The sequence below is a fragment of the Theropithecus gelada genome, chromosome 12, assembly GCF_003255815.1.
Source record: "Theropithecus gelada isolate Dixy chromosome 12, Tgel_1.0, whole genome shotgun sequence".
Taxonomy (NCBI): Eukaryota; Metazoa; Chordata; class Mammalia; order Primates; family Cercopithecidae; genus Theropithecus; species Theropithecus gelada.
The window spans coordinates 110,549,928-110,561,019 of record NC_037680.1 but is presented as its reverse complement, the minus strand read 5'-3'; the positions used below and the strand labels follow the sequence as shown (position 1 = coordinate 110,561,019).

Here is an 11,092-nt window from a genome sequence, read left to right as displayed (position 1 = left end):
TTTTGTAGTTTTTCTAATAGATCTTTTAGTAGCTTCTTTCTAAAATTTCCTCCTTCAGCCACTTAGTTTATAGTGTATTCACAGCTGAAAAACTAATTATGGGCATTTCAATTGCTTTGTGCACATCCTGCTCAAATACCACCACTTCCAGAGAAAGCTGGGACTACAAGTGTTCAGTAAGATAATCTCTCCAATTCTGTACTATTCCCTTCACCATCCACAATGTTTATTTATTTATTTTGAGTTGGAGTCTCATTCTGTCACCCAGGCTGGACTGCAGTGGTGCAATCTCGGTTCACTGCAACCTCCGCCTCCCGGGTTCAAGCAATTCTAGTACCTCAGCCTTCTGAGTAGCTGGGATTACAGGAGTGCACCACCACATCCAGCTAATTTTTGTACTTTTAGTAGAGACGTGGTTTCGCCATGTTGGCCAGGCTGGTCTCGAACTCCTGACCTCAAGTGATCTGCCCACCATCCATAATATTTAAATAAGCATATTGACTTCTTCTTAAACTAAGGGTTAAATATTATATTTTATTTTAATAGTGTAGGTTCATGTATCTCATATCTTATGCTCAAGTTAATAATTCCTATTTGCTATACATTTACGAAAAAGCCTTATAAATGGTTTAATAATAAATATTTCTTGGAATCTAACCTTGGAAAATTTTCCCAAATACAGCAAAAAGATTCATGCACAAAGATGCTCATCCAATTATCAATTGGAAACAGTCTTCAATGAGCAAAATTATGGAAATCACTAGAGGTTGCCTATTATGCAATTATTGATATAATGTTTAAGAAGGCTATGAATATAATAAAAACATCTTTGATAAAATATTAAGTGAAAAAGCTTACATAAAAGTATATATGTAGTATGATAATATTCTGTAAAATTTTATAAGATAATTGAGACATACATAGAAAAAAAATAGACTGGAAAAACCATCCAGAAATTGTTAGCAGTGATTACCTTAAGGTAATGGGGGACAATGTATGTTCTTTCTACATCTCTACATGGTCTAAATTTTCTATAATAGCCAGCTATTATTTTTAATGAAAAAAATAATAAATAAGAGGAGTATCCAATAAGAACAAAGTCAGTAGTGCCTTTCAAGGTTGATTTTGGGTGACTTTTCACATATTTAGGAATGGGGATGGTTCCTTTAATAGGAGCCTGGTGAGTCCAAGAGAGCAAGAGACTGCCTCGTCACTCCTCTGACAGGTAAGAAGCATCCTGAGAAATGAAAACACTTTTCCTGAAGACAGCAGGGTCCTCTTGCTGCAGCATGTTTCAGAATCTGGCCTAATTTGGGAGACTTTTAACAATATGCCAACTAATCAGTCACATAATACAAAAAAGGGAAAAGTAGACAATCAATTGGAAATAAACAAAGACACAGTACAGAGCATGACCAGGTTCTTATTCATAGGAGAGATGTTCTCCTATATACGTGTTCATCAAAAATAAGATTGAAGGAAAAAGGAGGTGGTAAGAACACACTCAAACTATCAACCTCCAGTCCCAGGCACTGAGACACAGAGAGAAACAGGCACCATTCTGGAGAAACACGTAAAGGAAATGTTCTTCCTTTATATCCATCTTCACGTGTGAAACCAATCACACACTTTCTCAAGGTTTCAGCACACTAGGGTGATTAAAAATCATCCATCCTGTACCCAGGGTCCTGAAAATCTCTCATTTAGTAGTCGATAGCAAAATGGTTCATCAGCATTCCTTAATATGATCTGTAAAAACAAAGAAAGAACACGGTGTTAAGAATAGATTTCCCACTTCCATTCTCAGGCAGGATATGGTTTGCTTCAAAATATACTGGGACTATACTGGGAATAGATCCAAATATACCACCAAAGTTGAGACATTTTTTTTAATAGAAGCAGCTCTGAGAACGTTTTTTTTTTTTAAGATGTGTATTCTGACCAGTTTGTCGGTGTGAACTGCGTGACTCAGGTTGAATGATCAAGGCTCAACTCATTCAATCTAGGTTAAAATCCAGAACGTTTCTGAGCATTTTATTTGCTCAGTGGTTTCTGCATAAATTTTAAAAAATGAATTAAAACTGAAATAACTTACAAAAATGTGGGTTTATGATGAGCCCCCCAAAGAACAACTTAGATTCTTTTAATGAACTAGAACGTAAGCGCAGCAAATGCAAGAATCAATGGATTATGATGCAGGAAATGAACAATTTCCAGGGGCCTTCCTTAAGGTAAGGTCTATTCCCATAGTCTTCGAGGAGGGTGCCCACTCCTTAAGTGTGAAGATAGGAGAAAACGAATGGCTTGCTCTCACCCTGGATTCTTACTTCCTTTCAACTTTGGTGTAAGAGAAGGAAAACAATAGACAATTACCTGTTTATTTCATCCCAGCTTCCTGGATCAAAGGCTGATTCAGGGATGGAGACGGGGGAATTGGTAAAGGCTTGTCCCCAGGGTCAGCTCCTCGCCCACATCAAATGGTTGTCAGTTCACTCCCACAAGAGGCTGACACTGTCTTCCCTGACCACTATCCCAGGGAAAGATTACTGTCACCCCTCTAAAGAAAGAAGCCTCGGGAGGCACTGGCAGAGTATACCTAGCTGGTTGCCTATAAAGTTATATTTTCAGTGACGTTAAGGATACGACAAACACACCATTCAAAAAAATGATCTTATATCTAGAATTAAAAAGCATACGAAAAATTGAACATGCCAAATTTGTTGTCTCTAAGACCACCAGTGGTTCTGAATTTTGGGGGCACCTGTTTTCTCATGGACTCTTTTGCTCCTCTTTTTTTCTGTGTAGACGCAAATATCTACACCTGCACACACATAAAAAGTAGGTGATGTCCTTCTCTTAGTTCCTTTTCATTCACCAATTACTTAATTCTCAGTATGTTAATTAAAGTTTAAAGTTAAACAAAGGGCAAGTTGATAGGAAATCAGTGTGTGTGCCCATTTTACTCACAGCACATTTGAGAAAGAATGAGAGATGAGAAGATTGGAGATTTAAGAGGGGGATGTGTGTGTCTGAATCTGACTCTTTTCTGATGATTACAGCTCTTTAATCACCTTTAGATTTGTATCATTTTAGTTGTTTTACGTTCCTGATTTTTTTTTCTACATTTCAGCTGACAAACAAAATAGCATGTGTTTCAAAATCCAAATTGTAATTTATTATAAGGTTTAATAGTGTTTTCATTAAACACAATTATGAAAGAGTTGAAATAAGTTCTCCCTTAATATGCAAGGCTTATTTTTTTGAGCACATTAGGAGGCTGTACCTCCCTTTCAGATTACATCAAATATGCATCAATCTTGCTCTAACAAAGCCCTCCATAATACAGTGCTTTTTGATATGAGCTATAACTGTCAGAACCCAAGGAAAAGAATTCTGAGACCAGAAAGATTGAAAGGAACCTGATGCAACATGATTTCCCCTATAGCACCATCATCCCATGAATATAAATTTCTGCAGCTTAAGTACTTAATGCATAGACAGTGGTCAGTGTATGAGGTCAGTGCCAGGGTCAGCACAGTTCTGAGCACTGAGCAGGTACTCAATAAATACTCATGGAAGGAAGGGAAGAGAGGAAGGAGAAAGAAGAGAATTCTTAATTATGTTTCCATTCCTTACAATTTGCTTTCTCAAAAAAAAATTCTAATCCAGTGGAATGCCCATTGCTGTTTTTTTCCTAACTCGACATGTCCCTAAAAACATTCTTAACATTTGGTTTTAAGATTTGGACAGGTAATGAGAAAACATAATAAAAGCAAATGGTAAGACTATGGACCAAAGTCTTGGGTTAAATTTTGCCAGTAAATTGAATTGCATTTTAATTGTGCAAAAGAACTATTGGTAAAAACCTTGAATGCCTCACCAAAACATTTTTTGTTAGCAAAAAGATGATTAACATATTTGTATATTCATAGTAATAAATATAATATGAGAATAAGACATTTTTGGGTGCTGATCTGTAAATACATTCATGATACAGAATTAAGGAAGATTAAAAAATAGCAGATCTTGGAACAGTGTGGCCTTGTTTCAGTTCATGCCAAAATAGCTGTATAGGTTACAAGTGTTTTAAAAGGTCCTACAGGACAAGATACTTAAAACCTGTCCCTAACAATGCTAACCCCTGGTGTGGGGGCCAAAATTGGTAGGGAAGGTAATGTGAGAAGGAACTTCAACTTGTTTCCTTCTGTATGTCTGTAATTTTTTTTTTCACAATGCGTTATTTTCAAATTTGGTAATTTATGGAAATAACTGAGAAAAAATCATGATTTTAAATTAGTCTTAAAAGATGCAAATTTTCAGAGCAAAGTAAAAAGCCATTAGAATGACTCACCTTGCTATAATTAGATTTTCTCCATTAGAGTTCATACAGTTTTATTTGATTTTATTAGCAATTTCTTTCAGAAGACCCTTGAGATCATTAAGCTTGGAAAGAGAAAAAAATTGAACCAGTCTTAAGATAAATTTTCCAACTTTCATTTTTAAATTATTGCTCCGTGCCTTTTCTAAGAAACAGACATGTCTACTAAATAGCAAGTACAGCACATCTAAAATAAGGCAGAATGAGAGTGGCATGTGATATTTCAGATCCTGATCATTGCTTGCTTTCTGAAATCATATCACTAGCAATTAGTTAGCAAACCAATTAATATTAACTTTATTCAGAGGCAAATCATTAGTGGCTCCTAAATAGAGATAATAGATTTCAATAATACGAACAAGTAATACGTAAAAAAAAAGTTCTATGTAACTAACATTAATAAAATTATAAGATACTAATTAAGTTTTGCTTTAGTAAAAGTATAATACTAATAAAAATAATGTGATACTAATAAAATTTTTGCAAATAAAAGATCTCCCCACACACACAAAAACAGCACACAATTTAAGTAACAGACATAATTAAATTAATCTTGATCCATGAATGTTTCACAAATTTATTACAAAAGATACATGAAGTCATTTTAAATTACATGTCATATTAGTACACTTGATAAAAGCAATTTCTGTATAGTTTGGTTTCTAATTTGCTATATCACTCACTCAAGAAACAAAAAATCTGTATTTAAGTTGGGCTTAATTTCAGTAGTAACTTTTTTCTTTAACTGTTTAAAAATAAAAGAACAAAATGAAACTATAAGTGCTAATGGCTTCCTAAAATAAATAAGGCATAGTAAGATCCATACCTTACAGACATAAGATGAATTGTATTGTTTTCTGGTATAATGAGATGGGGAAATTTTGTATTCCCTATAGGAGCTTTTGAGAGAGCCTTGTATTTGTTAATAGTAAAATGACTTTAGTAAGCTGTTTAAAGTAGAGCAAAAACTCCAAGAGCAAAATACATTTTAAAAAAGAGAGAGTCGAAAAACAATGGGAAAAAAAATCATTGAAAGTAAGAGTTGGTTTTTTGAAGAGATAAACAAAATCAACAAACCTTTTAAAAAAAGGAAGAAGACACAAATAAATACAATCAGAAATGAGAAAGACAACCTTACAGAGAGGGCATAGAAACGAAAGGAATCCGAAGGGGCTAATATAAACAATTATATGCAAAAAGTAGATAAACCTGGAAGAAATGGAAATATCCCAGAAATGTACAACTTACAAAGACCTGAATCAAGAAGAAATACAAAGCCTGAACAGACACACAACAAATGAAGAAAAAAAAATCAGCAATCAAAAAGCTTTCAACAAAGAAAAGCCCAGGATGGCTTACTGGGAAATCAGATGGCTTACTGGTAAATTCTGGCAGACAGTCAAAGAAGAACAAATACCAAACCTTAGACTCTTCCAAAAAATAGAAAAGGGAACAAGTACAAATTCATTGTGTGAGGCCAGCATTATTCTTTTACCAAAGCCAGAAAAAGAAAACACAAGAAAGAAAACTATAGGCCAATGTTCCTGAGGAACATAGATACAGAAATCTCACTAAATTACTAGCAAACTGAATTTCAGAGCACATTAAAAGGCTCCGTGGAGACACCACCACCCAGTGGTATTTATCACTGGTATGCAAGGGTGGTTCAACATATGAAGATTCATCAGTGTGATACACCACATTAACAGAATGAAAGATAAAAACCACACGATCATCTCAATAGATGCAGAAAAAGCAGCTGACAAAATTCAAGGTCTTTTCATGATTTAAAAAAAAAAAAACCTCTCAACAAAATAGGTATAGAAGGAACTTACCACAACACAATAAAGGCCATATATGAAAAACCCACAACTAACATCATACTTCATGGGGTAAAACTGAAACCTTTTTCTCTAAGATCTAGAATAAGGCAAGGATGCCCATTCTCACCACTGCTATTTAACAGCATGAGAAGTTCTAGCCAGAGAAATCAGACAAGAAAAAAAGAAAAGAAAAGCCATCTAAATAAAAAAGAAAAAAACTAAAATTATCTGTTTGCAGATAACATAATCTTATATGAAGAAAACCCTAAAGACTACACACACACACACACACACACACACACACACACACACAAACTGTTAGAACTGCTTGGCGCGGTGGCTCACGCCTGTAATCCCAGCATGTTGGGAGGCCAAGGTGGGCAGATCACAAGGTCAGGAGATGGAGACCATCCTGCCCAACATGCGAAACCCTATCTCAACTAAAAATACAAAAATTAGCCGGGCATGGTGGTGCGCACCTGTAATCCCAGCTACTCAGGAGAATTGCTTGAACCCAGGAGGCGGAGCTTGCAGTGAGCTGAGATTGCACCACTGCACTCCAGCCTGGGTGACAGAGTGAGACTCTATCTCAAAAAAAAACCAAAAAAACAAACAACAACAACAACAACAACAAAAAACTGTTAGAACTAATAAATAAATTCAGTATATTTGCAGGATACAAAGTCAACATACAAAAATTAATGGCATTTCTATACCTCAACAAAGAGCTATCTAGAAGGGAAATTATGAAAACAATCCATTAATATAATTAACAAAAGGAATAAAGTTCTTAGAAATTTAACAGAGAAGTAAAAGACTGGTACACTGAAAATTATAAAACATGGATAAAGGAAAGTTTAAAAGACACAAATAAATGGAAAAACATCCCATGTTCATGGATTGAAAAAATGAATATAGTTAAAATATCCATTCTACTCAAAGAAGTCTACAGATTCAATGCAATCCCTATCAAAATACCATGGGCATTTTTTTTTTTAACAGAAATAGAAAAAAACAATCCTAAAATGTATATAATACCACAGAAGATTCTGAATAGCCAAAGCAATCTTGAGCAAAAAGAACTAAGCTGGAAGCATCACACATCCTGACTTCAAATTATATTACAAAGCTAAAGTAATCAAAACAGTATGGTACTGGCATAAAAAAGACATATAGACCAACGGAATAGAATAAAGAGCCTAGAAATAAATCCACGTATTTATAGCCAACTGATGTATCTAAAGGCATCAGTGGGGAAAGTCTCTTCAATAAATGGTTTTGAAAAAACTGAATATCCACATGTAAAAGAATAACATTGGACCCCTATCTCACACTATACACAAAAATCAACTCAAAATATCGGATTAAAGTCTTAAACATAAGACTTGAAACTGCAAAACTCCTAGAAGAAAGCCTAGGGAAAAACTTTCTTGACTTTGGTCTTGGCAATGAATTTTTGGATATGAGTCCAAAAGCAAGGACAACAAAAGCAAAAATAATCAAGTGGGATTATATAAAACAAAACCTTCTTCACAACAAAGGAAGCAATAAATAAAATAAAAGGGCAACCTATGAAGTGGGAAAAAGAGATTTACAAACCATTTATCAGTAAGCACCTAATATCCACAATACATAAGGAACTCACACAACTCAATACCAAAAATACAAATAAACTGACTAAAAAGTGAGAAAAAACTTAAATAGACACTTCTCAAAAGAAGAAATTCAGATGTCAAACAGGTATATAAAAAGGTGCTCAGCACTTAATCATAGGGAAATGCAAATCAAAACCACAATGAGACCATACCTCACATCTGTTATGATGGTTATCATCAAAAAGGCAGATGATAAGTGTTGGTAAGGAGGTGGGAAAGGGGGAACTCTTGTACACTATTGGTGGGAAGGTAAGTTGATATAGCTATTACAGAAAACAGTATAGAAGTTCCTCACAAAAATAAAAATATAGTTATCATATGATCCAGCAATCTCACCTCTGGGTTTAGATCCAAAAGAATTGAAATCAGGATCACAAAGAGATATCTGCCTTCTCACATTCACTGCTGCATGATTCACAATAGCCAAAATATGGAAACTACCTAATGTCCATCAAGAGATCAATGGATGAAGAAAATGTGGTATATACCTATAATGGAATATTTTTCAGCCTTAAAATAAGGAAAGAAATCCTGCCATTTTCCACAGCATAAGTGGAGCTGAAGGACATTATGCTAAACAAAATAAGCCAGACACAGAAAGAGAAATACTGTGCTATCTCACTTATATGTGAAATCTAAAAGAGTCAAACTCATCGAGTCAGAGAGTAGCATCGTGGTTGCCGGGGGCTAAGAAGAAGGGGTAAATAAGGTGATACTGGTCAAAGGGCAGAAAATTTCTGTTATGCAAGATAAATAAATTCTAGAGATCGACTGTACAGCATGGTGACAACAGTTAACAATATTGGACCCATGAAATTTGCAAGGAGGAGAGATTTTAAATTAATCTCATTCCCTCACACATACCTACAACACTCACAGATGGTAAATATGTAGAAGTAATACGATGTTAATTAGCTGGGCTGGGTTGTAGTGATCATTTTGCAATATATACATGCATCAAACCATCAAATTGTACATTTTAAATATATGTAATTTGATATGTCAGTGATATCTCAATAAAGCTGTTTTAAAATAAATTTAAGAGATTCCAAAAGTTTTCTTGAGAAACAAAAGATTATCCCTAAAATTCTGTGTGAGCAAAAAGAAGGAGAGTTTTTTGGTTGTTCAGAAGGGGAGGTAAGAGGACAGAGGGGAAAATTTAAAAGAGACAGAGAGCAAGGGGAAAGGGAGGAGGAGAGGGAGGCGGTGGCACCACCTGAGTGATGGCCAACGCTCTGCGCTGTGCAGTGGGGGTCCAGGCTGACGAACATCGAACATTCTGGACCCTGGGAGTCAGGTCAGCTGGTCCTGTATCCACAATTCTACTGCTTCTCCTCTGACCCAGGGCCCAGGCTGGGGCCAAGTCTCCCACCCTGTCCCTCTCTTCCTGCATCCACTGTTGCTGCCCTCCTCTATCCACTCTCTGCATGTCCCACAGCAGAGTCAGAACCAAGGTGTGGCTTGGGGAAGCTTTTGCCCAAACCCTAAGACGGCTTTCCATTAGCTTCCTCCAAAGTCACCCCAAATAAACTCTCAAATAAAAAACAAAACAACAAAACAAACTAAAATACTGTTTTCTCTACAAACACGCCACGTAGAAGAGTTCCTACCGCGTCCAACTCCCCAACCAGATTGCTGGAACCTCTCCTCCACGATCATTCTGATCACTCAGAGAGCACTTTGAAAGGAGGATTCCAGATAGGTCCCTCTTGGGTTTTAAAACTCCCTGAGCCTTCCCTTGCGTGGGAATAAAATCCAAGTCTATAGAGGCAAGCAAGTTCCCAGGCAGAATAACCCAGACTCCCCTACTTCTTCCCACTGGGCTCTCTTCTGGTTCATGCTGCCCCTCATTGCAGCTGCTTAGAACAACCCACGGTTCTCTAGACTTAGGACCTTCACAGCTGACAACTACTACCTAGATCTTTTAAATGTTGGGGGTAAATAACACAAGAAACTGTAAACAGATACGTTCTTATATGAGAGCTCTGCAAAGGACCCCTTTTGTTCATTTATTCATTCAATAAACATTTATTAAGGCTCTATACTATGGACAAGGTACTGGGTGGTGTAGATTTTACCAAACCAGATGGGTCTTGTCTACCCACCGAACAGCCACAATACTGGAAGGTCTATGAATGTCATCATCCAGGATGCCATTCTCAAAATAACATGATAGAATACCAAATATTATCTCCTCTTCAGAGCCTGGCAGGCATCTAGCATATAGGAATCGATTGTGATTCCTGATTGTGATTTGAACCTGATTATAATTTCAGCTACCCAGCTCAGAGTGAGGGCAGGCACACTCTGTCTATGCCTGGAGTTCGTATGCGTACTCACGCATTTCCAATGCCCTCCAAATAAAACAGGCAACAAATCAGAGTGGCAGCAAAATCGAGCATCGAGGCACACAGGCCCCCAGAAAGCTCTTTTGAGCCTTCCTTATGTTCCCTATAATTGTAAGCATCTTCACCTGCCTCCACAGCTGAAAGAAAGAGAAGAGGGGGCCCTGAGTCAGATAAGACAGAAAAGATTTTAGACATCATGGAATTGGGACTTCAAGACGCTTACCTGGGTGATGCTTAGAGCATAAGAAGCATTTCCATTCCAGCACCCAGCTCTTAGATAGTGAATTAAGAAAGCTGAATATAACTTCTTTTATTTTCTGACCATAACTACTGGCCTCTAGTTGAAAGCTCAAAGATATTAGTGACCAAAAAAAAAAAAAAAAAATCCAAACTATTAACAGATCCATACCTTTGTATCCAGTTGTCTAAATCGATGCCTCATTCTGCAAAGAAATTAATGAAAAACAAAGTGAACAAGAGAAAAAGAGATTGAGAGAGGGCTATTAGGCTCCATTTTGCAGTCTTTTAAATTAAAGTACAGAATATAAGTCATTTTCACTCTCAGCTAGATCAAGAATCAGCTGCATTTACCTTTCTTTCTGATTGTCTTCCTAGTACCCAAACAAAGCAGAATTTTGTCTCATCACAATTAGAAGCACAGCACATAAATACTATCTCTGTTGATAGGGTGTTGAAAAATGACTTGTAAGTCTGTCTGTGCCTTGCAAAACCTAGATGTCAGAGTCTAGGGACAGAGGAGAGCTTATGGCACTGTCTCTGCTGTTAAAAGAGAATGAGCATCCCATGCTTCTTTCAATAGCTGTATTGAACCCAGCAAAGGTATTCGTTGTGCTTATGTATACTCATATTTTGTTAGAGTGAAACTTG

General features: G+C 36.4%; 1 protein-coding gene across 2 annotated transcripts in view; it reads right to left on the bottom strand.

Moving 5' to 3' along the window:
• Positions 1-908: 908 nt before the first annotated feature.
• The window catches only part of TRPM8 (transient receptor potential cation channel subfamily M member 8), a 99,574-nt gene continuing 89,390 nt past the window's right edge, over positions 909-11,092 (bottom strand). The window contains exons 23-25 of one of the 2 annotated variants that reach the window (XM_025404602.1): positions 10,614-10,647; positions 4,352-4,443; positions 909-1,749 (exon numbers count right to left, since the gene is read on the bottom strand). In XM_025404602.1, coding sequence (XP_025260387.1) covers positions 4,393-4,443; positions 10,614-10,647 — 85 coding nt within the window. In that variant the 3' untranslated portion in view covers positions 909-1,749; positions 4,352-4,392. Of the gene's footprint in view, positions 1,750-4,351; positions 4,444-10,613; positions 10,648-11,092 lie in introns of those variants that run through there. The other variant, XM_025404600.1, reaches the window with a different exon arrangement.